Below are 27,183 nucleotides of genomic sequence, written 5' to 3'. Positions count from 1 at the left end.
GCTTAAAATTATACTAACTTGACCATTCTACTTCATTGGACAACTACTTGAGATACAATGACGATACATATGGCGATCCAATTTGTTTCTGGTCAGACTGAGGTCAGTAAGTCCACAGCAAGGATATTCCTTCCTTCCAGCACATGTCTCAGATTGCCTTGAAGGTTACATATTTTTCTAACCTCCCTGGACCCGTGAAGATCCGGGGTAGAATAGGTCTTCAGCAACCCATGCTTGCCGTAAAAGGTGACCAGGCTTGTCGTAAGAGGCGACTAACAGGATCGGGTAGTCAGGCTCGCTGACTTGGTTGATGCATGTCATCGTATCCCAGTTGCGTGGATAGATATTCATGATGTCAATCACTGGATTCTCTGGTCCAGACGCGATCATTTACAGACCGCGCGGATCGATGCTCATGATATTAATCTCTGCCGAGCGCCAGACAGGGTAGCAAAAAGTACCATCTTTTAACGCCCTGTGGTATGACGCGGCCGGGGATCTTACCCCGGACCTTCCGCTCTCCGGGCGGCATTCTACCACAAGACCACGGAGGCGGTCTTTGGGATTTGGAGCTAACTGGGAACCAACCGCTTAGATTGTGTATTCAACTCCTGTGGACACTAAGTACTTGAACAGGAAAAAATAAAGAAATATGTTAAGCGCAAATGCGCCAATACATCTGGGTTTTCTATTACCCCAGCACACTATACCGATATCTCAGGTACGGAGATGATCGGACCTCACCATCCTGACAATATCGATGATGTGCAGAAATAATTTTTGATATCAGTAGTTAGCACAGCAGTGATAAACGCAACTGTTGAAAACATAACTAGACACTGCAACAAATTTAGGTTGTTTAAATGACAGGAGAGAAATTTGGTTCCGAGACATCCAAAATGATTCGTTAAAGTCTAATCGTTGCCAATTGGTCTCGTACTACCGCTTCTGTTGACTTGACAGAAGATCGATTGGATGGATACTATTTTCATGACGTTTTTCGTTGACGTAAAGGGTGTACATGTATCATTGTTGTTTGCCGACTACACTGGCACCAACGACTATCAGACATTTTTGGACCTACACTTTGGGAAAGTGTTTGCAAAGAATGTCTATGAAAAAGACATGCCTGGAATCATGTCTGTTCAGGGAATAAAAGCAAAGTGTGTTTCTGCATCATTGCCTGTACTCGCTGTAACGCCTGTTGTGTACCTAATGCATCTAACACGTTTGTCTATATTAATGGCTATACGTGTAATTAATTGCAAATCTGACTAGGTGGAAAATTATTTTTTTACAATTCTCGATGTAATATACAACTGGTATTGGCGATATACGCTGTTACCATTTTCTATTATGAAATTGCAGCATTCGGAATTTCATAGTCATACACGGGGATCTTCTTTATCACGAGGCTGAGTATGCTATATATCCACTAATCTTTCCCGCTGTTTCACAAATATGTAGGTGACTATGCTTGTATGCTTGCTGTAAGAGGCAACTATGCTTGTCATAAGAGGCGACTAACGGGGTCGGATGGTCAGGCTCGCTGACTTGGTTGAAGTATGTCATCGTATCCCAGTTGCGTGGATCGATGTTCATGATGTCAATCACTGGATTCTCTGGTCCAGACTCGATCATTTACAGACCGCCATCATACAGCTGTAATATTGCTGAGTGCAAATATGTGGTAACCAAATATGACAAGACATATACTTTATGCATTAGCCCTTACAAAGTAAAATGATGCGTAGGAAACATGATGTTGATGAAACTAGAAGCAAGAAATTTAAACGTAAACCGACATGCAAATATGTGTTGAGTATTGAAGTCAGTGTACCATTTTATATGTAGGTCTTGTAACTGTGGTTAACTAAAATGAAGGCCTAAACAAATTATGACGGTTATAGTACAAGCGAAAAGTTCACATAGATGTTTTCTTGGAAAGTATTTGAGTTGTTCGAAAAGTAAGCACTTAAATGTTCGTGTTCACTTGCATTTAACATACAGTTTTTCTGTCGTAATATTTCTTCGTCAAATGGTCCTCTGTGACAATGTTACAAACAAGCTTAGGCTTTATCTTCCCTATGGCCTCTTGCAATAAAGTATCACTCGCTAATGTACTGAGCATTCTTTGTCCTAACGAGCTGTGACTTTGTTTACAGACTATGCAGGGATACCGAGCGTATGCACAGATCAAATTAGTTACATGTCCATATATTTCCAATGTATTTCATAAGGTTTGATGGTGCATTGATGCCTGTACATGGTCATGGAAGGAAATAAAGTGACACAAGTTATTGATTCGGCTTGTATTTCTCTTGGTATTTCAAACATAAGGGTGCCAATCTTATCTCATATATGCCAAACCTGCGTCAAGCATTTGTACAATTCCCTAAATATTCCTGTACCGGGAAGTATAAGGGAAATGTTTCATTTCTAACGTTTGAAATAAGGTTTGAAATTGTAAATTGTCCAAATTAACACAAATGCATGTGTACACATGTAAAAGTTATTAATTTGGTTGTGTGTTGCTACCCCCTAGCACATATGACATAACACACCTGCAGGATTAAAGGCGGGTATGGACACTGATGTAAGTGTAAGCAATTCACCAACATTTCCAAACATTCCGAAACTGGGCATACATATAAATATAACCAAATGATTTGGAATGCTTGCAAAATGTATGCATTTTCATTAATACCAACACTATTCAAAACGTCAAGAAAGAGGCCTTTTTCTTGTCCGATCAGGAAACGCCCGTCAAATTTCCACTATAATTGAATCAACACGAGGAACAATTTGATTTTACCAAGACCACCATTAAATACTGAATCCTTTTCATCACTCTCACAATGGGTTCATAACAGGTTAAGAGTGAAAACAAACCCAGTATACATCAAGCTTTAATCAATTCAGCTATTTACGATATACACATACATGATTTTACATTGTACATATGTCAAAAAGAAAGCAAAATGTAACAATTTTAATTTTAAAAATGTTTGTGTCCTGGCTGGTATATAAAAGGGACAAAAACCATCTGCTTCGGTACAATGGCAGCGGATTTGTTTTACACCACAGTCAGCAATATTTCAGCTATTTAACATCATCTAAAACCCTGGAACAAGTGGCAAACAGTCAGCCAGCGTACCCACCCTAGACGGCACTTGCAACACGTATGGCATACCAGGGACCTACATGTACTCTGACACGGAAATCCCAAGGAAATTAAGAACCTAGAGAAGCAGCAAAACGTAAATAGCTCTGATAATAGTAGTCTTGCATAAGTAACCTTTTTGAGTTTGAGTCTTTATACATTGAAAAGAGATGTTCCGTAGTAGTAGAAGTAGTAGTAGTAGTAGTAGTAGTAGTAGTAGTAGTAGTAGTAGTAGTAGTAGTAATAATAATAATCCCTCAATCGCTTATATTTACCAATTACAATGGGAGGGCGTGGTTTGATTAATGTGGAGGCTCTTCGTGATAGAATTGTTTTGTGCACTTTTGCACTCATTTATTTGTCTGATGATCCTCTTGTGAAGCATGTCAAGACTCATGATAAAAAAACCAATGCAGTCTACAGTGGTCTAAAAAGAGCCAAGGATGTGGGACATAATCTCAATGTCGGTGTTGATTTTGTTGATGGTTCTGTACTGCTGGACGGTACAGAAATGAGTGTCAACCAAGCGAAGTGCCATATGAAATCGACCCAGACTCAGTTTTTCAAGAACAGGCTTTCTGAACGACCACTGCATCGGGTTTATGTGCAGTATGTTAGGAAGATCAGCCATCCTGCAGAGTCCTTCACTTGGATGAAGTCGTCTGGCCTGAAAAGTGAAACAGAAGGCTTTCTGTTTGCTGCTCAGGACCAGTCACTTCCATCTCAAACCGTCAATGTGTGATTTTTTGCATCAAAATGTGAATATGAAATGTAGATTATGTAATGAATTTAATGAGACTGTTCAACACATTGTGAGTGGAGGCCAAGCTTTGGCACAGACACAGTATCTTAAGCGACATGATGGGGTGGCTCGATCATTTTATTACCGTCTTCGCCATGCTTGTGGTTTTGACACAGAGGTCCATCGATGGTACGACCCAGAAATTGTAGAGGGTCTCATGGAAAATGATCAATACAAAATCCTTTGGAATAGACCCGTATACAGCCTCAGACATATCCAGGCCAACAAACCTGATCATGTCCTTTTTGATAAATCTAGTGAAATCATTTATATCATTGAATTTTCTGTCCATTTTGACAGTAATGTGATCAACAATATTGAGGAAAAACATGGCAAATATGCAGACTTCGCTTTCGAAATGTCACGCTTGCATCCCAAGTACCAAGTTGTCCGACTCCCCATTGTTCTCAGTGCCTTAGGCTTGGTACCCCCCAATATGTTGACTGACATCGGGAGAGTACCCGGGTTTGCTACCAGGGATACAGCCCTTCTGACAATCTGGGTAATGCAGAAGGCTGCAGTGTTGGGGAGTCTTCACATTCTCCGAAAAGTTCTGGGTGGGTTTGTCTAGGCAGCGCTTCCTCGGAGAAGTCCCATTCGCTGTCTGGGCTGCGTGTAGAGGGGGCAAGGGCCCTGAGTTGATGATGAGCCTAACCAGCCTGACTGTGCCATGATCACACAAACCCTCTTTTCTGCCTTTTTTATTATTTTAATCTGTAAATGAAAATGATAATAGGTCTTGCTATAGGTCTTGTCATTGACCAATGACCCAGCGCTTCAAAATCACAGCAACAGACAACAGAGCTCTCAACCCACACGACGGCTGATTCACATTGCTTTCATCAAAATTATCTGTCCCCTTAGTATGTGACAATGTGGATCATCTAGCCAATTTTGAATCGCATTGCTTCTTGACAACCACAACCCGGGCATACCCTCAGACAATAGTCGGTGAAGATATTGAGTCTTTTGAGGTCGACTGCAAGAAGATTGAGAAGAATAGATTTATTGAATTGAAAATCAATAATGTTAATAACCTCATTATCCTCTGGGATCACTGTTTCTGCAGCCCTCATGTATCGACACTCAGACCTTGATACGCGAATGTAAAAGAAAGTCGAATAAAGATCCTTCAGTTTCCTTTTCACGTATTCCCATTGACTTTGGTAGTCAGGTAGCTTCATTTTCCATACTCCGTAGAGTACTTTTTCGAAGTCTTCAGTGACAGGTGCCTTCAGTTCCTGTAATCCAAAGTACTCCGCATATTCATTAACTTCTTGTGCTCTTTCGGGCGGGGGCATTTTCCCGAATCTCAGAAAGTTGAGGATATGAACAAACACATCACCATCTACATCGATGAAGTAGCGGCCATCTTTGTCCTTGGCTACCGGGTGCCTTCCACTAAACATGGCGGCCAACATGGAGTCCGGGTACTTGGTGAGGGTGGACAGGGAGGTTGTCAGATGTCGACCACCAACGTTTATGTCCACAACTTTAGAATCCTGAAATACAACACATTGTTTATGTGCATGTGATTCTAGAACGAATGCGGAACAAAGACGGGAAATCAAGGTTTCAAATCACAAGAATCACCTCTGGCTGAAACAGCTGATTTTTAAGGTCGCATCGAAGCTGATATTTATAATCTGAAAATAACTTCTTTTTCAATCATGGGGTTGATACAGTATCCAAATTCTCAATCAATTGGTCAAATACAATCTGCACTATTGAAATGTGATGCTAGAACGATGACACGTATATGAAGCAAGTCACCAAGCATGACCACCCTATTCAATCAGTCGATTTGTACGGCAAGCATGGGCATGTATGACCAGTATGTTAGCTGAAAAAAGAAATCTGCCCAAACCATGCATCAGTACTATCAATTTGTAACTTGACTCTAAAACCTAAAGACATGTCCATTCCTCTTTTGTACTAGATCCCAAAGCGTCATAAATATTCGTACAAAGAGAGAGATATTGTTAGCTCCAGCAAATGGACCAACCATAAGCCTTAATTCAATCAAGGAAGGACTTTCTTTATATTCACTGAAAGTATTTGAGACAAGTGTAATTAGTAATTTGGCCAAGAAGTTTGACTTTAGCTTCAGGTATTATCGATGATCTGATATCGTTCAATAACCATCAAACAGACATTCCCTTCCACTGATCTAGATAAAGGAGTCCAGTAAGACCGCCTCATCTGTTTAATATTTAGATCTATGCATAGAGATTCAGAGTGACAAAACACTCTCTTCAAGACTGTATGACAAGAGGGGTGAGTTCAACTTAAAAATAGTCAACTTTCCCTTCATGTCGAGCAATATTCCAGCAGCTCCAGCCTTTGATGTTTACATTTCACTATTTTTGAGATACAATAGAGCATGTTCTTTCTACCAATATTTTAAAGAGCGTCATACAACTCTTGCTCAGAAGTTGTTTGATCAAAGTTATAACATTCAAGGACGCAGTAAATATTTCAAAGGGTTTTATGGAAGCCATGTCTAGGACATTTCCAAATTGGACGCATCAGTGACAAAAATGATGTACGATGCAATTCCCTATTTTGACTTTAACCATAAGTTCCCGTGTATTTTCAGGTGAACAATTGACTTGCCTCACCATGTGAATGTCACGGGTGCCAGAGGTGGGACAGGATACGTTCGTCTTTTCGTGAACACCTGGTATCATCATTGTTTGATAGTGTTTCATAAACACCTGCTCATGAGAGAGTGAGTGAGTTTGGTTTTACGCCGCTTTTAGCAATATTCCAGCAATATCACGGCGGGGGACACCAGAAATGGGCTTCACACGTAGTGTCGGAATTCGAACCCGGGTCTTCGGCGTGACGAGCGAACGCTTTAACCACTAGGCTACCCGACCGCCCCCTGCTCATGATATATCTATATCACAATCATGTTATAAACATGTTATGTTTGTGAAGTCATGTGGCAATGACAAAACGTCTGAGGCGATGAATACAAGTCATGTTCATTAACCACCTGTATTAATGGATAGTTGGTAGGACGCACACACGTCTTTGACCTGAACTCTATTATACTAGTATTCTCGATATGAACATAAACATTGAAGGATCATAATGGAACAAAATAGGTAGAAAAGTCTGATTGCTAGCCTAAACACACATTTAAAAAGTCAAGGCGACGAATGACAACACCTGACATGTTTGTTAACCACTCTCATCGATCATCAGAAGGTCGTTGGACGTACACACATTCTACTATATTCCTCGGGATGAGGGGGGCACGGTTGGCACAGTCGTCTAAGGCGCCGGGATTCGCTGTGAAGAGTTGCGTCCCTTGGGCACGCCAGAAACCTATGATTGTGGGTTCGAATCCCGGTTCGCCCCAATTATGTTTCTAGGTTTGTCAGCACCATATGGGTTGCACCAAAGTGGTAAAGGTCCTCCCACATTAAACTGACACGCCGTGATATAACTGGAATACTGTTAAAAGCGGCGTTAAATCCAACTCACTCACTCACTCCTCGGGATGAACAAGGGCTCCAGATACTTTTTCAACATCAGTCAGGGGAACGTACTCCTTATTATTTCAATATCAGCAGCAAAACTAAGGAGTACACTCAGAGTATGGAATGGAATAAAATGTTATAATCTTGTATACAGGGTATTCATGTTAGATGGGTTTTGACTTTACCTTTTAGGGCGTTCTGACATGAGGCCGTTTTGACCCGTTCAGGTATTTGCGGTATTTGTTCAGGTTACGTGCTCACTGTTGTCTTTGCGAAGGGGAAAAACATCAAAACTCGTAGTCATGTATAATGCTCACCCCTTTACACAGCTGTGTTTTTAGGAAAAAGTGTGCACTATGCTCAAGAAATTTCGCTGCTTGAAATCAGAATATAAATTTTGGGAAATGCGTCTGGAAATGAATACCATGCCGTACATGTATGCTGTGATGCGTTTCTGATACGTTTTCTAAATCATCCCACACAGTATCGTGGATATTTCTATCCGTACATGCGCCTATACGGCCTATATCTGGAGCCCTGATAACATTAACATTGGAGGATCTGCATTTAATGGACACTTCTGATTACGTGGTGATGTCACTAGGGACTAGCTTGAACATAATAACATGTGTAACACAAAGGGGTCAAATGTGACATAACTCAAGCACAACAGTCATCGGAACCTCTTTAGGGGAATATGTTTTTGAACTTGTTGAAGGACATTCAGTTTCTTGACATTTCATATTTACCACCCAAATCTGTTAGGGTGCCAGAAGATCAGAAAATCATCTTAGGCTTGTTTCTCATGAGGACAAATATTGAATGGATTTAGAAAATAATCTAAGTATACATTAGGGAATCAGGCTACATATGATAGTGGATATGACACCTTCATAAAATAAGAGTCTCGTTTGTCTTTCTCTGTTAAGCTTCATATTAGACCTTTGAAGTGAATTTGTGATTTGAGCAGATTTTACACAACTCAGGCATCACTACTGTTACTCTAGATGAATACATATTAAACACCAACGCCAGAGAATAACAGTCTCGGGCGCGATTATCCGCCGACAATAATTCCATTGGGTGCAAAACTAAAAATAGGGTGACGATTATATGAATGGATAACTGCAAATCAGTGAGGACACCAGGTTTTCGAGAAAAAGGGTAAACGTGTGCTTTTACTATCGACAGCATTTTGAAGAAAATGAACATTTCGGCGTGGATTGTTATCGCATTGGGGAAACAGGTGATATCTACACAGGGTTTAGACAGATATGTTGCCGATGTGACCTTAAATGCCTACTCATACACACACTCGATATGCAGTAAAATATAATGTTGACTCTTGTTCTTAAACCGTAGAGTTTCAATAGGAAAAAGAGAAAACATCGTACACTCACCTGCATAATGTCAAAATATGCGGTGTGAAGTCCACAGTTGTAAGTAATTATCACGTGTGCAGGGTGTCGAGTATTGCTTGTAGGTTTCTATCTAGAAACAAAAGAAAAGCGGGGTGAATTTAAGAATGTGAGTTGCTTTCTTTCAATTTGAGTGGTTTGTGTAAAAAAACACTTTGAACAACAATGCAGCAGTTTAGTTATACAATGAGCTGACAACTAGGTGCACAAGTTGCCCAATTGATGAGGCAATTTGATGTACGTCCTTTAGGAACTTATGATCGTGAGTTTGAATCCAGAATCGCCCTGAAATGGTTTGACAACACCATATCCGTTAGTGTGGCGACCTGAATCGATTCGTCCCATATCAATCTGTCAAGCTGTTATATAACTGTTTATTTCAACTCACACATTAATCCCACAGTAATGCACGTCCTGCACGCTTAACACCTTGACACACGTGTATTGTGCTGGGCAATCATAAATCATATCAGCTCGAATCTGGGATATGCCCTGCGCTGAGTATGATACATATAGCAAGTTCTATATGGAAAGATAGAATAAATAGACAAACAACTGGGCTTGACAAATGTGGAACAAGTATAACAAGCCTAAATATTTGACGAAACTATGTTTATTTGTAATTACTATATAAAGTGACCATAGGTGTCAATCACAAAGAAAGCATATTTCTGTAGATTGGAAATCGCCATAACCAGGTACATTTACGCACGCACACGCACACGTACACTCGCACTGGAGTAACAAAGTCACATGTTTCTCAGATATTGCGGCTGTTTTACAGCTCGTTGTGATGAGCTAATGCGTGCATGTTATGATGTACCTGTAATCTAACACTATTAGGGCGGGCTGTAAATAATCGGTTCTGGGCCAGGCAAACAAGTGTTTGATAAGATGAGTAACGAATCATTTAAAAGCAGGTCTCTTGAGTCTGTGTAGTTTGCACTGTCTCGCCAGGCTGGTTATACAGTTCACAATACATAATGATATTATCTACACAAAAGCATGGAATGTTGGATTTGTAAAGCAGCTGTGGAACCAATGTAACACAGCAAAAAAAATGCAGTTTCCGGTATCTGGATACCTGCCGGATACCACCGGACACTTACCCAAAACGCGTCCGGGTATCCGGTGGCAGATACCAGGCCGGATACCAGATCCGTGGTATCCGGCATGGACACCTCACCTGAAAGTATGCCACCTGGAATCCGGGTATCCGGCACCGGATACCTCACCGGATACCTCAATCTGGGTGTCCAAGGATCCGGCACCGGATACCAAGGATCCGGCACCGGATACCTCATTCTGAGTTTCCAAAAACATGTCACAATTTGGGGGTGCATTTTGTTCAATTAAGTGTGAAACACCTAAATATATATTGGAAACTAACCATGAAAATTGAACATTGCTGAAGGAATCCGGCAGGTATCCGGCAGGTATCCGGATGCAATTTTTCGAGATGTCTTAATCCTGGTAAATGATGTTAGCCTGGGCATATCAGATAGCTGTAGTAACATTCTGTGTCATTTTAGTTGTAAATATCCCCTTAAAGTTGAGATCTATGGGCATGTACTTTTGGAGAAGACAATTTTTTCAATCTTTTTAGATGTTAAGCTGTTTAATGAACAAACATCAGTTCTAATACATGTATGATGATACCCTTAAATTTCATGTTCAGACTTCCAGATTGTTCTGAGTGAAAGTATAAACTCATCGACTGTGTGCTCACTTTGGCCTTTGGTCCTAGTGAGATGATAATATGATTATTTGTAAAGGTACAAGTACTTGTTACGAGCATACCAGCTTCATTTAAGTTTTGAAACACAATATGCCTCACTCTGAGGGTGACATGTACCAGATTTCATCACACTACAGAGAGCTGTTCCTCAGTTACTGTGAACATTTTTACTGAAAGACATTGAAAGCTAATTTGACCTCCAATATCAGTTGCGACTATTTCAAAAACAATTGTAAATTCCTTCATTCAGTATAACATTGACAAACATATGACAATGATATACAACTATATGTATAAGAGTTATTTAGACTTCTGCAGGAAAAGGCACATTAGAGAACAAGAGTCATCAGAAAGATGACATAACCCCCCGGCAGCTGTCTGTAAAGTAACCACTAGTAAATGTGCAATTCTGTATGTAATGAGTCAACAGTTTAAAGTTCTTTAAGAAGCATACATTGTTTATCCACAAAAGATCCACCATGGTCGCATCCATATGAATGCCAAGTTTCGATCAAATACATTGAATGGTTTTCGAATTCTGCCCCAGAAACGAACCTCATCCCCAATTGAATCTATGTCCAACTTCATTCCATAAAAATTTAAAAAAATAAAAATTAGAAAAATCCCAAAATATCAAAAGGCATCACTTCAGTATGTGCCTGATAGCATGGCCAAGTTTCGATCAAATACACTGAATGGTTTTTGAATTCTGCCCCGGAAACGAACCCCATCCCCAATTGAGTCTATGTCCAACGTCATTCCATAAAAAAAAAAAATTAATTTTTTTTAGAAAAATCCCAAAATATCGAAAGGCACCACTTCAGTATGTGCCTGATAGATTTGCCAAGTTTCGATCAAATACACTGAATGGTTTGGGAATCCTTCCCCTGGAAAAGTAAATGATTACGGATGGACGGACGGACAGACAGACTGGCTGATCGCTATATCACCCCGTATTATATGCCGGGGGGATAAAAAGTAAGTGTATGACCTGTTGCCAACTTCTATCCCTGCCCTAAGGAAGAGTTTGGCCATTAACAATTTTTTTGTCTGGCTATGACATTGACCTTTGACATAGCAGATCAATGTGTTATTCCAAAGATGTCCAAGCAATGCATGGTTTCATCCGATAACTATGGCTATCAAAGTGAGGCAAAATATTGGAAAATCCCCATTTACACACCTGGCTAAAGAAACATAAACAACAAACAAATTATCAATTTCTTTTATTTATATGCCTATATCACACACTGAACATTGTTCACATGATGGTTCCTGATGCAGTATGCAATTTCCTCCTATTCTTCAATACTCATAACAGAGTGGGATAACTGTTCGCTTGAAAGCATAAGCAGACCATGCTCACCAGTTCAGAGTTACTTGCCCTCAAATATCTTTTCCCTTCTATATTGCCATGGAAAAACAGGAACCAGGATGAGGGGAGGCCAGATCGGCTCTATCCCTGTTGCATTGTGTTAGTAGAATTGTGAACATTCTATTTGGTGTATGGGTCCACATTTATAGACAAGTAGTCGCAAACATCATTCCTTTCAAGTGATTACCACATGGCCAAAGACAATAATTTCTTCAACGTCCTTGAAGGGTCCCACTCCGACTTGGCATTGGTTGGTCTTCTCACATTAGCCAGACCAGCCTGTGTGAGTGTGTCCCAGTGTCAATTGGGATATAACTTCTTGGTAGGCCCCCATTGAAATAACAGGATTCTCCTCATCACTGTCTGCCTATCACTTCTGATATCTGGAAGGGTCCTTCCAGACTGTCAACCAGTCATCCGGGTATCTCAAGCTGGACTTCAGTTTCTGCAAAATTATGTATAAAGATTGTAGCAATAAAAAAGAATCGTTGCAACATGTACTTACAGATAAAAGGCAGCAAATTCACTTAATTTATCGTCTTTGAGTTTTGTTATATACCAAACATTTGAGATATATATTGTTCCATGCTGATGAGTTGAAACAATCATTAACTGACATCTCTTAAAAATGCTTGCCATACAAGCCAAAGTAATAGATGAGGTAGCAAGTGGGCTCATTGATCGCTCGTAATCGTACCCAATAACGTGGGATGTTGTCCATAACAGTCATCATCGGTGCGTCTTGATCGAGCTCATAACTGGTTTGCCTAGTTGAGATTTGAGATTTGATTATTTATAATCCTTGTCATTTAGCTGAACTATTGTTGGATGTGGTGTTAAATGAGTGAAATGGGAAGAAAGCCCGAAGTGATGCAGGTCTTACATGTTTACCACTTTGATGAAACCCACAAGCAAGTGTATGATGCTACCCTCGATTCAAACCCACGACCATTGGTTTCTGTCAAGCCCAAGAGATGCATCTATGCACAGCAAGTTGTGGTGCCTTTGATAATTAGGCCATCCATGCCAACAGGTGATAAAGAACAAGCAAACTGAAGAAATATTTGCAGAATAGCTACATGAACATGATGAACCAAACAGAATAATTTCAAATATTTACCACTCACTGCTACTCTTCTCTTGTTCCTCATTGCTTCCCTTTTTCCATTGATGCTGTGCAGATGACTGACTCATTCATTTATCCAGACATTCTGCAAAAATAAGTAGCATTCACATTACAGAAATATATTATTTAATTATGAAGCTTATACAAAACAAGGACATAACAGTGTAATTATAAAAATATGTTAAGCGTAAAAAAAGTAAAGTCTTTGGTGGCCATTATTGTAAATTATAGTCTGTATTAGCATCCCACAAAAGTTTAGAGTTAATAATCGTTCCTAGATCTTTGTACATTTCTTCATTATCTATAAAAAGCCGATCTAATTTGGATCATCTTGTTTTGACCACAAATCCATTACGCCCCTTATGCAAATCCTTGTCGTCATAACAAACAGTTGACCATAACACTAAAAAAAGGACCCTTGGCGTTTACAGTAAAGTATGTAGAGCAGGAAAATATCTAAATCAATCCATTCCATAAGATCTCTGCACGGAAATCATAAGGTCACGAAGCCCTGCTACGTACCTGGCATCCGCATTTGCTGCCAATCGCCTTTCCAAATACTGTTGACTTCCGCGTTGTGGATGGCTCAGAGGAACTTCGGCCGGCATTTCCGTGGTGGAGGTGAATGAGAACAATCTATCGATACACGAGGTAAGCTTATCGTAATCAAGCATCACGGTGTATATCTATACACGAGGTTTGTTTACATCCATGTTCTAAAATGGCGCCCTGGACCGCAGGGGAATATGGGTAAATTGGCTTGTTCCGGGTTAACACAAAGCTGGGCCCCCGTCTCTAATATCACAATATTGTTTGGCGCAAGTTGACGACGCGCATAGGGAGCCGGGAACTAGTTTAACACGACATAAGCTGGTTCCCGGCTCTCTATGCGCGTCGTCAACTTGCGCCAAGTTATATTAGAGACGAGGCCCAGCTTATACACTGAACACAATCGGTCATTTCGTCAAAACTGGCCAAATATTGAGATTGCAGCTGAGGTAATGCTGGCAGCTGAAGTGACACATTAAGGTAAGGAATATGTGAATATTACAATGATCACGTATTAAAGTAATTTACCACATGTAAGCCTGTCACATGTGACACATTAACTTTCATAACCAACATGTAAGTAAATGTATCAGGATATAATTATATTTTTATATAACAAGTAGCCTGTCTATCATATGTTAGTATATGCTTATGTATATAATGAAGAAATATGTTTACTTTAACTGGATAATTTGTATGCTAATGTGACTCACTGTCTTATTTCATATACTCCCTTTACTCTGTGAGATGATTAATAGCCTCAACATATTTTTCCAGATGTGAAGAATCAAGAACAGCTTTAATGACAGGGAAGTTTTGCATCAGAGATCATCGTGAAGTGGAAGATAAGACATTTTAAGGGTATGAACATTTTCACTTGAACTAGCTGAACAATAACCATGATGACAACTTTATCATGGGGGAATTTTGGGTGGTGGGGTAGCCTAGTGGTTGAAGCGTTCACTCTTCGTGCTGAAGACCCATGCAGGTTTGATTACTGCCACATAGCTGCGATATTGCTGAGTGTGGCGTTAAACATCAAACAAAGCTAACAGCCGCATACATACTCACATGGGGATTCCAGGTTGAAGTTAGTCCCCATCAACATGATCAACCTATGCTAGTTGTAAGAGATAACTTAATGGATCGGCTGATCAGGCTCGCTGACTTGGTTGATCCATGTCATTGTATCCCAATTGTGTGGATGGATGCTCATGATGTCAATCACTGGATAGTCTGGTCCAGACTTGATTATTTACAGACCGCCGTCATTTAGCTGGAATATGGCTGAGTGCAGAGTTAAACAACAAACACCAACATGATTCTACAACCTGCTCTTGTGGATACCATTTTGAGGATCCTACACATAACTTCTTTTCGGGTCTTAACTATTGCAATATGTTCTACTACATGTGTTTTAAACATATATTTTTTTCATTGGCTTATCTAAATGATGCTCAAATACAAAATAATTATTAATAAAATACTAATTCTATACTATTGCAAACTATCAGTTGAGCAATAATGTAATCATCTGATTATAATTAGATAATGAAGGAGAAGTCCATATTGATTAAATCTACCAGATTCTGAGATAAATGCACGTATTGATTGATTTATTTCAATGTTTTCCTGTACATAATTTTCAACAATTCCATATAAAGCTTTCTTATATCCATGCTGTATAATAATACCTATTATTTCTAATAATAGCATAATTTGGACACACAAATAAGTAATGAATGGTATTTTTATAACAGGTGCCACACGTGCGGGATAGGTCATTTCACATGAATCATTTTTATGTGAATTTAAATCACTACAAGCTGATCTGAGTCCTGAAAGGATATGCCTTCGATTCTGTGAAAATGGAAATGCTTAAACATCTCCCAATATTAACCATGCTATTACAGAATCTGTTCACTTGTTTGTGTATGTAAAATATTTTTTCAACGATTACATCCATCTAATGATTGTTTGTATGTGTGATGTGCCAGTAGAGGTATATATGTACAAGCATGTGCATACGCGTATAAAAATTATGTATGTTTGGCTAGGTACCAGTATATGAATTAGTTGTTTTGTGCGACTTGTATTTTAGCATCATCATAGTTTCAACAGACAGTTTATGTATATCAAATGTTAAATGTCTTTGTAGGGAGAATTGCATATCAAAACTGTCATTATTTTATTACTTATGAGTAGAACTTTTTAAGTATCTGGCAAGATACATTTCCTTGGTCCACAGAAACATGTTACTAGTAAACTGTAAACTGACTTGTCAGTGTGGTTGGAAATTAACTAAGCCGTCACTACTCAATTAAGTAATTAACAGATAATTGCAAGTGATAATACCCACCTGACACTAATTGCCCTGTTAATCCCTAATCCACCATGAGTTGACATTGAGTTCATCTTGCTAATGAGCTGTTGTGAGCGTAACAAGATGATAAACATCAAAGGTGGGGCAGGCTTTGATCAAGTGTTCTGTAGAAGAGATTATGTCATTTGTTTAATGTTTATTTAGGATTAGCTACATCCCTTGATCCTACCAAGACCATACTTGAGATTATCAGACAGTTTGTCTGGATACAACCTGATGTCTCAACTGTACTTATTGGATTCTGCCTTGTAGCAAACTATGTGTGTGACAAGGACTTTGACCACTCTGTGCAGATGCATAACAATGCAATTGGGGTATGATTCAATTATGTCACACAAGTCAAAGATGGGTTCCACTGTATTTAGAAACAGACGATAGATGCAATACTGTGTAACTTTATAACAATCAAACGAGTATTCAAATAGGAATACACATATATTTACAATGACCCTTGAAAAGTTCCAAAACCAAATAGAACTACTTAAATTGTGATTACACTTGACCAATATATTTGGCAGCTTTTCCCATTATTGTTAATCTTAATTAAAGATAGGATAAATGATAAAAATATGATAATGATTTTACTCATGACTAATCATGGGCGGATACAGCTTTTTTACAGCTATTTATTGTCTTTGGTGGAAATTTATACAGAAATAAAGATTTATTTTCGAAATAAAAAGGGGGGTGCGCACCACAGCAACCCCCCCTCTGTATCCGCCCATGCTATTGCCAGCAGCCGAAATAAGGTCCCCCAAATGTAATATACATAGTTTTTAGTCGATTGTTCAGGTGGTTCTTTTCAGTTGATTTTTTGTATCAGTGTCTATTTTGGCCTACCAATTAATGGTAGATATTAATCATCAATAATAAGTGAGATAATTATTTTCAATGTGGCTCCCATTGCAACTGAAGCAAGGAACGATTCAAATTAAGCCTGATTCAGCTGCTACATTTATATGTACTTGCTTCTCTAATCAGTAATTCAATCAGTTGTATAGTGACTTGATATTTGGAGAAAATATCTGTTGTATGAAATCCTAATGTTACTTACTTTTGTATTTGAGATGATATTTGTATTTGGTAGCCTAGTGGGTAATGCATTCTCCGAAGCACTGGGTTCTGTTACCCACATGGGTACTGTGTGAAAAGCCCATTTCTGGTGTCCCCGCAGATATATTGCTGGAATATTGCTAAAAGCTGTGTGGAACTATACTAACTTGCACACTCATTATATAATATTTTGAGATCACTTACAATACTTGTGTGATTGAAAGTTTTGATAATTATGAATACCGTATTCGACAGAATAAGCGCCCAGGGCGCTCTCAAAATTTCCTGCTTTATGCTGGCAGCCTGAAATGTTAATGTACGACAAATATATTTTTCCAGAATGAAATTCCCCATAATTAAGGGTGCATATCACACACGAATGTGTATTATATGCAAATAAATAAGTCTTGTATACATTGATCAATTGGAAAGGGTGCTATTTGGGATTGTTAACGAGACAATATATTAGCAAATATTCCCGTGGGCGCTTATTAGAGCGAGGCGCTTATTACATCAAATACGGTAGTTCTGTTTTATGTATAAGAACCTATTTTATGCAATTTGCATTGCCTTGTTTAACCTTCCTTATGTTTTGATGTAATGCAAACATTTGAGAAAAAATCAGGTGAGCCTGCCTTATGGCACTACAGGAATTGTTTTCAGAAGATCAATTACAATTTTGTATTTTCTGTAAAATTTACTGTTTGCTATGGCTTTTTTACATTGATTAACATGGTTTGGTTAACAGTTGCTTGATAAACTGTCATTACCTTACTCATTGAGAAACCAACTTTTTACCCTTTGTCAATATATGTGTGTTTCTTATATTTTTAATAACAAGATCTTAAAGATGTTATAAATTGTTTCAGGCACCTGGATTTCACAATGACACCAGATCAGACAAGTCATACAAAGGACTCTCAGGGTGATGAATAATCCTCCCCAGAACAACTAGCAGGTTCACCTCAGAAAGTGATGATTCTGAATGACTAATGCCACATCAGTGTGATTCTGTAGGTTGTTTTATTACGACATTAATCAAGTCTAAAGGAATTAATACCACAGCAGTGAGACTATGTTTATGTGGTGTACACTGACGCTGACTATACAAATCTGAATGACTTTTGTGGTTTACTGCACAAACATAATTGACTTTAGATATTCTTCTCCCTTGAAATTCTTCTGAGATTTGACCGATTTGTTTATTTAGAAAATGGCATTGAAGCATCTGTTTCTGTTTTTGAATGTTCTTGCAAACACCTTTGGTTACTGAACCAATGAAATGTCATAAAATCAATAAATATGATTTGTTATCTTAACAAATTTTTTTGTTTTGCTTCTTTAAAGAAATATGATATTGATCATTCATAACATAGGTGCTAACATATATCAAATATACTAATGCCCTGAATGTTTTCCAACAATTAATACAGCTCACTGAATGAAGTTTTTAGTTCCATGTCAGTAGAAAAATTACATTGATGTTTTTATGCACCGGTACTTTATTAGGTGTTTTCTGTGGATGCACCCATTTGGGTTAATGATATTCTGTTTCAAACTTCAATGAAACTCGTCTGTCAAGATGTAACAAGTACTGATACAGTTCCAAAATAATCTTTTAATCTCACCAGGAACAAAGGCCCAAGTGAGCACATAGCCAATGACTTTCATTTGTTTTGTCAGAGTGAATATGGTGTCATGTCACTTTATGAGCAAAATTCCAACAATATCATGATGGGTGACACCAAGCAATGTACCGATTTGGTGAATCGAGCGCTTCAACCACGAGAAGCTAGAACAAACTGGGAATATGAAGATGAAATGTAAGGATACCATCATACCAGGACTGAATGCTTTTCATTTAATACGCTGAACATCTAAAATGAAATATATATGAATTTGAAAAATGTTTTCACCAAAAGTACCTGCCCATAGATCTCAACTTTAAGGGGATATTTACAACCAAAATAACACAGAATATTACTACAGCTATCTGCTATGCCCAGGCTAACATTATTTACTAGGAGAAAGACATCTCGAAAAATTGCATCCGGATACCTGCCGGATACCTGCCGGATACCTTCAGCAATGTTCAATTTTCATGGTTAGTTTCCAATATATTTTTAGGTGTTTCACACTTAATTGAACAAAATGCACCCCCCAAATTGTGACATGTTTTTTGAAACTCAGAATGAGGTATCCGGTGCCGGATCCCTGGACACCCAGATTGAGGTATCCGGTGAGGTATCCGGTGCCGGATACCCGGATTCCAGGTGGCATACTTTCAGGTGAGGTGTCCATGCCGGATACCACGGATCTGGTATCCGGCAAGGTTTCTGCCACCGGATACCCGGACGCGTTTTGGGTAAGTGTCCGGTGGTATCCGGCAGGTATCCGGATACCGGAAACTGCATTTTTTTTGCTGTGTAAGTGTCATCGGCACCCACCGTAATGATACACATGCAGTAACAACGTTCAAATACGAACCCGCGAATATGTGCGTATTAGCACACACACACACACACACACACACACACACACACACACACACACACACACACACACACACACACACACACACACACACACACACACACACACAGGTGTAAAGTTAAAGCCTGATTAATTCGTTGCAAGTCTAGTCCATATTAAGCTCATAGTGAGTGAGTGAGTGTGGTTTTACGCCACTTTTAACAATATTCCAGCAATATCACGGCGGGGGACACAGAAAAGGGCTTCACACATTGTACCCATGTCGTGATATTAAGCTCCTACCTTCTATCCCCGTGTATAGCGATTCATTAATCATTGCAAATTGTCCCACCTCCTCTGCCCTCTACATTGGTTTCGAGAAAGATGTTAAATAAAGAGATTTTAAAGCATCTCTGTTTTTTTATGTAAAGGGGAATCTGACTCCGGAACTAGAATCAACGAGATCCGACAATGACCACGAATAGTTGAGTCAGTTTTGAACGTTCCGAACGGGTAGTGAATTCCTGTTTCAAAATCAACTTCAATAACAACAGCTTCACGCCATGATAATAAAGGGATAACAACCACTTCTAGAACTAGTATTGGAATAGGCGAAAGTATCGTCATTCACTCGTGTGGACTTGATTATAGATGGCAGATTATAAATGGTAGACAGATTATAGAAGGCATGTTAACAACCTACCTCAAGTCGCTGTGTAACTACGAATGCAGAAAGGCGTGGCGTTATGTCCCGGCAATACTGCATTTTGATCTTGATAAGCAGGACAAAACTTTGACCTCGGCATTATCCATCAGCTGATAAAATGCATCTCTGCACACCAGTGTGTTACGATAATATGTTATAGGTTTCGTCTGTAAACTAGACGGGGTGTGTTTTAGTGTATTGATACATTAACAACAAACTGTATTTACGTTTCATTCACAGTATCCCAATTGCGTGGATCGATGCTCATGACATCAATCACTGGATTGTTTGGTCCAGACTCTGGAATATTGCTTACTGCGGCGTTAAACAACAAACAAAGACAAGAAACACAAAAAGCAACAGTAAAATATGTAGGTATTTTATTACACAATACATATGATACAAGCACAGCTTAGATGTATTCACATGACTCAACCATCACAAGTCAACGTCTTTTTGTATGACGCGGCCGAGGATCGAACACCGGACCTTCCGCTCTCCGGTTGGACGCATTATCACTAGACAAGGACCGCCTCCGTGGTCTTGTGGTAGAGCGTCCGCCCGGAGAGCGGAAGGTCCGGGGTTCGATCTTCATACCAAAAGACGTTAAAAGATTTACTTGTTGTTACCCTGCCTGGCGCTCGGCATTAAGGGGCTAAAACAAGGACTGGTCGGCTCGGAGTCAGTATCTTGTGTCTGAGTTGGGTATTCATGTTAAACTGCGGCATGGTATCTCAGTGAGCTAGCACTATAAATCGGCATCAGTCCGGACTAGTACTAGCAGCCACACACACACATACACGTGCATGCACGTCGCTATATAAGTGCAATAATCTTGGACGCGACGTTAAACTCAATTTCACCTCACCTCACCACTAGACAAGTGTATACGTAATCACAAGTATAAACATTATATACAACAATACACTCCACAACAAAGCTGTAAATTCATTATGTACGATGCTCTTGTCAGGAGAATATGATTATCGTCGCCTGTTTATTAGTGTAAACAAGTAAGATCAATCAATTATTTGCTATTTTTCGTCTTTCACCTTCTCAAACACCTGTGTGCCACGTTGCTTAATCGACGATTATGCCTAAAAGCATGAAGATGGTTGGTTGGTTTGTTGTTTAACGCCGCACTCAGCAATATTCCAGCTATATGACCGTTGGACTGTAAATAATCGTGTCTGGAACAGACAATCCAGTGATTGACATCATGAGCATCGATCCACGCAATTGGGATACGATTGTATGCGAGTCTGACCACCCGATCCCGTTAATCGCCTCTTGCGACAAGCATCGTCGCCTTTTACGGCAAGCATAGGTTGCTGTAGATTGTTATTCGCCTGGGAAGAATACATTAATCGTACCAAACCACACAATGTCTCAATTATGGGTACATCAGTTACTCATGTTTTATCATGTACCGCAAAGCCACGCGACAACCACACTTTGGTTCTGGTCGGAAGTCCCCCGGCTGAAGGTTAACACCGATACGTTTCAGATCCTCATTGAGGAAATGGACAAGATTGGTCCCATCCGTTGTGGAGGAGGAGTATTTGACGTTGATGACCTGATGCCCCTCAGGAATACCAGCCACCTTGCACAGAGTGAACATGTGTTGAGAGGAATCCGAGAACTGGATGTACAAGACGCCACTGTGATACCGAATTGCCATGAGGCCTTCCCGCACCTGATTCAGGCAGTCGTCGTATCCGGCTATTCCACGTTTCCAGTTGTCTCTCAAAGCCTGCGCAAAGACTGGTCCCCATTGTAAATGTTTAGCAAGCAAAGGGATAATGTTTGCATATTTGTTTACAGCAACTGCATGGTCGGGAGTGTACTGAGAATTCTTTGTCCTGCATAACGAGCTCTGTCTTTGTATACAGACAATGCATGAATACCGAGCGTATGCAGAGATCAAATTACTAGAAGCTATATGTCCATATATGTCTAATGTATTTCATAAGGTTTGAGGGTGCATTGATGCCTGTACATAGTCATGGAAGGAAATAAAGTGAAAAAAGTTATTGATTCGGCTTGTATTTCTCTTGGTATTTGAAACATCAGGGTGCCAATCTGCCAAACCTGCAAACCTGCATCAAACATTTTGTACAATTCCCTACATATTTCTGTACCGGGAAGTTTAAGGGAAATGTTTCATTTCTAACGTTTGAAATAAGGTTTGAAATTGTAAACTGTCAAAATCAACACAAATACATGTGTACACATGAAAAAGTCATTAATTTGTGTGTTGCTACCCCCTGGCACATATGACATAACACGCCTGCAGGATTAAAGGAGGGTTTGGAAACTGATGTAAGTGTGTGCATTTCTCTAACATTTCCAAACTAGGCATACATATAAATATAACCAAATGATTTGGAATGCTTGGAAAATGTATGCATTTCAATCAATACCAACACCTTTCAAAACGTCAGGAAAGATGCTTTTTCGTGTCGTGATTAGGAAACGCACATTAAATAGATGTCTACTATAACTAAACCAACACGAGGAACATTTTGTTTTTACCAAGACCAACACTGAATTCTGAATACTCTCCATCACTCTCACAATGGGTTCAAAACAAGTCAAGAGTGAAAAGGAACCCAGTATACTGCAAGCTTTAATCAATTCAGCTATTAACGATACACATACATTCTTTTACATTGTACATATGTCAAAAAGTAAGCACAAAAGTAACAATTTTCATTTTAAAAATGTTTGTGTCCTGGCCTTACCATAAAAGCGACAAAAAACACCTGGTACAAAATGGCAAACAGTCAGCCAGTGTACCCACCCTAGTTGGCACTTGCAACACGTATGGCATACCATGGACCTATTCTGACACGGAAATCCCAAGGAAATTAAGAACCTAGAGAAGCAGCAAAACGTAAATCGCTCTGTTAACAGTTGTCTCGCATTAGTATCCTGTTTGATTTTGAGTCTATATACATTGAAAAGAAATGTTCCGTAATAATACTAGTAGGTCTTGCTAGATTTGATCAGCAATTAGACGAACATTAACCAATGACCCAGCGCTTCAAGATCACAGCAGCAGACAACAGAGCTCTCCACCCATGCCACGGCTGATTCACATTCCTTTCATCAAAATTATCTGTCGACTCAATGTGTGACAATTTGGATCATCGTCCAATGCTAAATCCCATTGCTGCTTTGCGACCACAAACCGGGCATACCCTCAGACAAGAGTCGGTGAAGATATTACGTCTTTTCAGGTCGACTGCAAGAAGATTGAAAAGCATAGATGGGTTTGGGCCGAAATCTAAATCAATGGTGATATAATTGCATGGGAACACTGTTTCTGTAATCCCTATGTGTTCACAATTAGAACTTGTTGTGCCAATGTAAAAGTAACTTGTGGAAATAGTGTCCAATTTCCTTTTCACACAATCCCAAATACTTTGGTAGTCAGGTAGCTTCTTTTTCCATATTTCGTAAAGCACTTGTTCAAAGTCTTCGAGGACAGGTGCCTTCAGTTCCTGTAATCCAAAGTACTCCGCATATTCATTAACCTCTGATGCTCTTTCAGGTGGAGGCATTTTCCCGAATCTCAGAAAGTTGAGGATATGAACAAACACATCACCATCTACATCGATGAAACAGCGGCCATCTTTGTCCTTGGCTACCGGATGCCTTCCACTAAACATGCCGGCCAACTTGGATTTCGGGTACTTGGTGAGGGTGGACAGGGATGTTGTCAGATGTCGACCACCAACGTTTAAGTCCACAACTTGAGAATCCTGAAATACAACACATTGTTAATGAACATGTGATTCTACCTTACATTTAGAAAATACTCGATTCTCATTGGTCTATCAGAGATGTCAAATCACAATAACCGCCTCTGACTGAAACATTGATTTAATGGTCGCATCGAAGCTAAGATTTACATTCTGAACTAACTTTTTTCTGATCATGCTCCAGAATCAACTTGGCGCAGTCATATTTACAGGTAACCTAGCTCCATGAAAAGTATTGTATGTTTATCTCTTAAATAAGACCAATTGGTCAAATGCACTATATACATAGCCTGAATGATAACACAACCAGAAATGTATTCCTTTCAAAGATTTACATTTCCGAGAATTTACAGATATCATTTCGGGGTAAAAAAAACCACGCGAGACCACGTACATATTAATGCGTAAATAGCCCTGTTCATTTCCTTGTTGCTAAGGACCTATTCTTTCCAGGAATCCCAACAGGCAAGTATGTAAATACACTCTGAGATAAGACTTTTAAAGGTACATAAAACGCACATGTCAACGATTAATTGGTCTCAGGGTGGTTTCAGAATAAATATTGATTTCACACACACTGCGTATAACATGATAAATACTTTCCGGCACTGAATACAAATCTATCTAAGTCACAGTCATCCTATATTTATAAGTGGTAAAGTATAACGGTCAAGGGAGGCGGAGGGGTGTGTGTGTGCAATGCTCCTATCGCGATGACAATTTTTTTATTTTAATTCAAATAGTCGAGACAACGTATGACAATACCCGCCATGTCCGTTACCCACATTCAGCGATCAATAGCAGAACATACAGCAATGATGTACACGCGTCTTTGACCCTGACTTCTATATTACTCGTGATGAACATTAACATTGTGGGAACTACAATTAATGGACAAATGAGATCACATGGTGAGCTCACACGTCAATGTTGAGTGTCACATAGGACCAGCTTGAACATGATAACATATTTACCGAATATGACTCAAGCTAAATAGTCATTTGGCTTGTTTACAGCAACTGGTGAACATGAAGAAGGACATTCAGTTTGATTCAGTAATTTGATAATTCACCACCCAACACATGTAAGGTGCCATAAGATAAGAATATCATAAGAGGCAACGATGCACGTTTCCCAGTTACGACAAACATCGAATGGATACAGACAAAATTCAATGTATATACATCAGGGAATCAAGCTACATATGACGGTGGTTATGCCATCTTCCTCATTTTGTTTGTTTGTTGTTTAACGCCTTACTCAGCAGACCAGATAATCCAGTGATTGACATCACGAGCATCAATCCCAGCAATTTGGATACGATGACATGCATCAACCAAGTAAGCGAGCCTGACTACCCGATCCCGTTAGTCGCCTCTTACGACAAGCATGGGCTGCTGAAGACCCATTCTACCCCGGATCTTCACAGGTCTCAATCGTAATGTATTGAGGGAAAACTAGATACTCAAGACCGCTTTAACGTAGAACATCTTCTTTCGCTTACATTTCTGGGAAATGTGGAGGACAGCTACATGTAGGCTCTCTGGCCTAACACAACAGTTTAAAGTTAGTTTGTGACAGTCTGAACTGATTTTGATATCTGATATTGCAAGATCGATACCCAGCTGTGTGCTTATTAATACAAGTATCTGAATCACCACACATTGTAACAAGTCATGTTTCCGCGCATGAGGCAGATGTATTCGACGATCCCGCGAGACACTAAGGTACCATTGTGCCAAAGTGAACAGGAAATTCTTCACCTAACGCAAGTTGTAATTACACTAGAAGACATACTACGAAACACGAGTTGGTAGTTCGATGTTGGTCCTATAAAGATAGCGTTTGCTGTGTTCTCTGTGCACTGGCTGTTTACCGTGAGAGATTAGGTATGCCGTCACTTTAATTATTGATTATTTTGTTTTTCGCTTTCAGATATGTGCGTCCTGCACCTGTGCATAGCACCCGATCCCGTCAGTCGCAGATAACGGCAAGCATTGGTTGTCAAGACCTATTCTACCCACACTCTTACTTCCTGCGATTTAATATTCTCAACTAGTTTTACATCGCATCTGAGAAATTTTAGTTATTGTACTGTCCATCGTTTGACAGGTTTTTATTTAATCTAAATATTTGTTTTATTAATGTATAACTTCTCTTCACGATATGGCTGAAATACTGCCGATGTGACGTTAAACACTCACTCACTCACTCACTCACTCACTCACTCACTCACTCACTCACTCTACCCCGGATCCTAAAGGGTCCCTGCTTCATTAATTAAATAGAGAACTCTAGTTAGCATTTCTCCATGAACACTCTTGTGCAAAGTGAGTTAAGGTTCTTATTACATTACAATTCCTTTGAAGTGAATTTGTGATTTGTTCAGATTTTACACAATCTAGGCACCAATGTTGTTGATGCAGTGAATTATAATATACTGCCAACGCCAGAGCAAAAAAGAATCGAGTGTTATTATCCACAGAACAATATTTTGAGGCGTAAAAGACAAAACAGCGGTGACAATTTGAATGGATCACTAAAAGTGATGACACCAGGTGTTCGCGAAAAGGGTAAGTATGTCCTGCCCTACCCGTAGCATTTGGGTAGTAACATGTTTCGGTAGACTCATTGCACTGGGGAAACAGCTGATACACACGTTTTGGACACTTTAGACAGAAATGTTGCCGCTGTGACCTTAGATGCCTACTCATCCTCACACTCGATATGCAGTAAAGTAAATGTTGACACTTTTTCTTGAACCACAGAGTTTCAACAGGAAAAACAATTACATCGTACACTCACCTGCATAATGTCAAAATGTACGTTGTGAAGTCCACAGTTGTAAGTAATTATCACGTGTTCAGGGTGTCGAGTATTGCTTGTAGGTTTCTATCTAGAAACAAAAGACAAACAGGGTAAATTTAAGAATTGGTTAAGAGTTGGTTCCTGTCAATTTGAATGAATGGTTTGTTAAAGACCACTTTAAACAACAATTCAACAGTTTAGTTGGGGTAATAAGTGGGATTACTGACATATGGGGTTACAAGTGGCCCAGTCGTCTAAAGCAAGGCGATGTGCACAGTTGCATCCTTTAGAAACATATGATCGTGTTTTAAAAAAAACCCAAGAATGGCCCT

At 39.4% G+C, this 27,183-nt stretch overlaps 2 protein-coding genes and 2 long non-coding RNA genes across 4 annotated transcripts; 1 reads left to right on the top strand and 3 right to left on the bottom strand.

Moving 5' to 3' along the window:
- Nucleotides 1-4,849: 4,849 nt before the first annotated feature.
- Nucleotides 4,850-8,862, bottom strand: LOC139479538 (uncharacterized). Its single transcript, XM_071262381.1, has 2 exons — nucleotides 8,857-8,862; nucleotides 4,850-5,467 (listed from the first exon to the last, which is right to left on the bottom strand). The coding sequence occupies exons 1-2, from the start codon at nucleotides 8,860-8,862 to the stop codon at nucleotides 4,850-4,852; spliced, it is 624 nt and encodes a 207-aa protein (XP_071118482.1).
- A 3,289-nt stretch (nucleotides 8,863-12,151) lies between these two features.
- LOC139479657 (uncharacterized) lies at nucleotides 12,152-13,864 on the bottom strand. Its single transcript, XR_011654355.1, has 3 exons — nucleotides 13,636-13,864; nucleotides 13,108-13,198; nucleotides 12,152-12,432 (listed from the first exon to the last, which is right to left on the bottom strand). It is a non-coding gene; the product is annotated as an uncharacterized lncRNA (long non-coding RNA).
- A 142-nt stretch (nucleotides 13,865-14,006) lies between these two features.
- LOC139479656 (uncharacterized) lies at nucleotides 14,007-18,386 on the top strand. The gene is made up of 3 exons (XR_011654354.1): nucleotides 14,007-14,142; nucleotides 14,440-14,523; nucleotides 17,968-18,386. It is a non-coding gene; the product is annotated as an uncharacterized lncRNA (long non-coding RNA).
- A 4,669-nt stretch (nucleotides 18,387-23,055) lies between these two features.
- On the bottom strand, nucleotides 23,056-26,854 carry LOC139479537 (BTB/POZ domain-containing protein KCTD6-like). The gene is made up of 2 exons (XM_071262380.1): nucleotides 26,849-26,854; nucleotides 23,056-24,043 (listed from the first exon to the last, which is right to left on the bottom strand). The coding sequence occupies exons 1-2, from the start codon at nucleotides 26,852-26,854 to the stop codon at nucleotides 23,426-23,428; spliced, it is 624 nt and encodes a 207-aa protein (XP_071118481.1). The 3' UTR covers nucleotides 23,056-23,425.
- Between the last annotated feature and the right edge of the window lie 329 nt (nucleotides 26,855-27,183).

The sequence above is a fragment of the Haliotis cracherodii genome, unplaced genomic scaffold (genome assembly GCF_022045235.1).
Source record: "Haliotis cracherodii isolate W230 unplaced genomic scaffold, xgHalCrac1.p SCAF_4, whole genome shotgun sequence".
NCBI lineage: Eukaryota > Metazoa > Mollusca > Gastropoda > Lepetellida > Haliotidae > Haliotis > Haliotis cracherodii.
The sequence above is the reverse complement of the archived record's forward strand: the minus strand, read 5'-3'. Positions and strand labels throughout refer to the sequence as shown.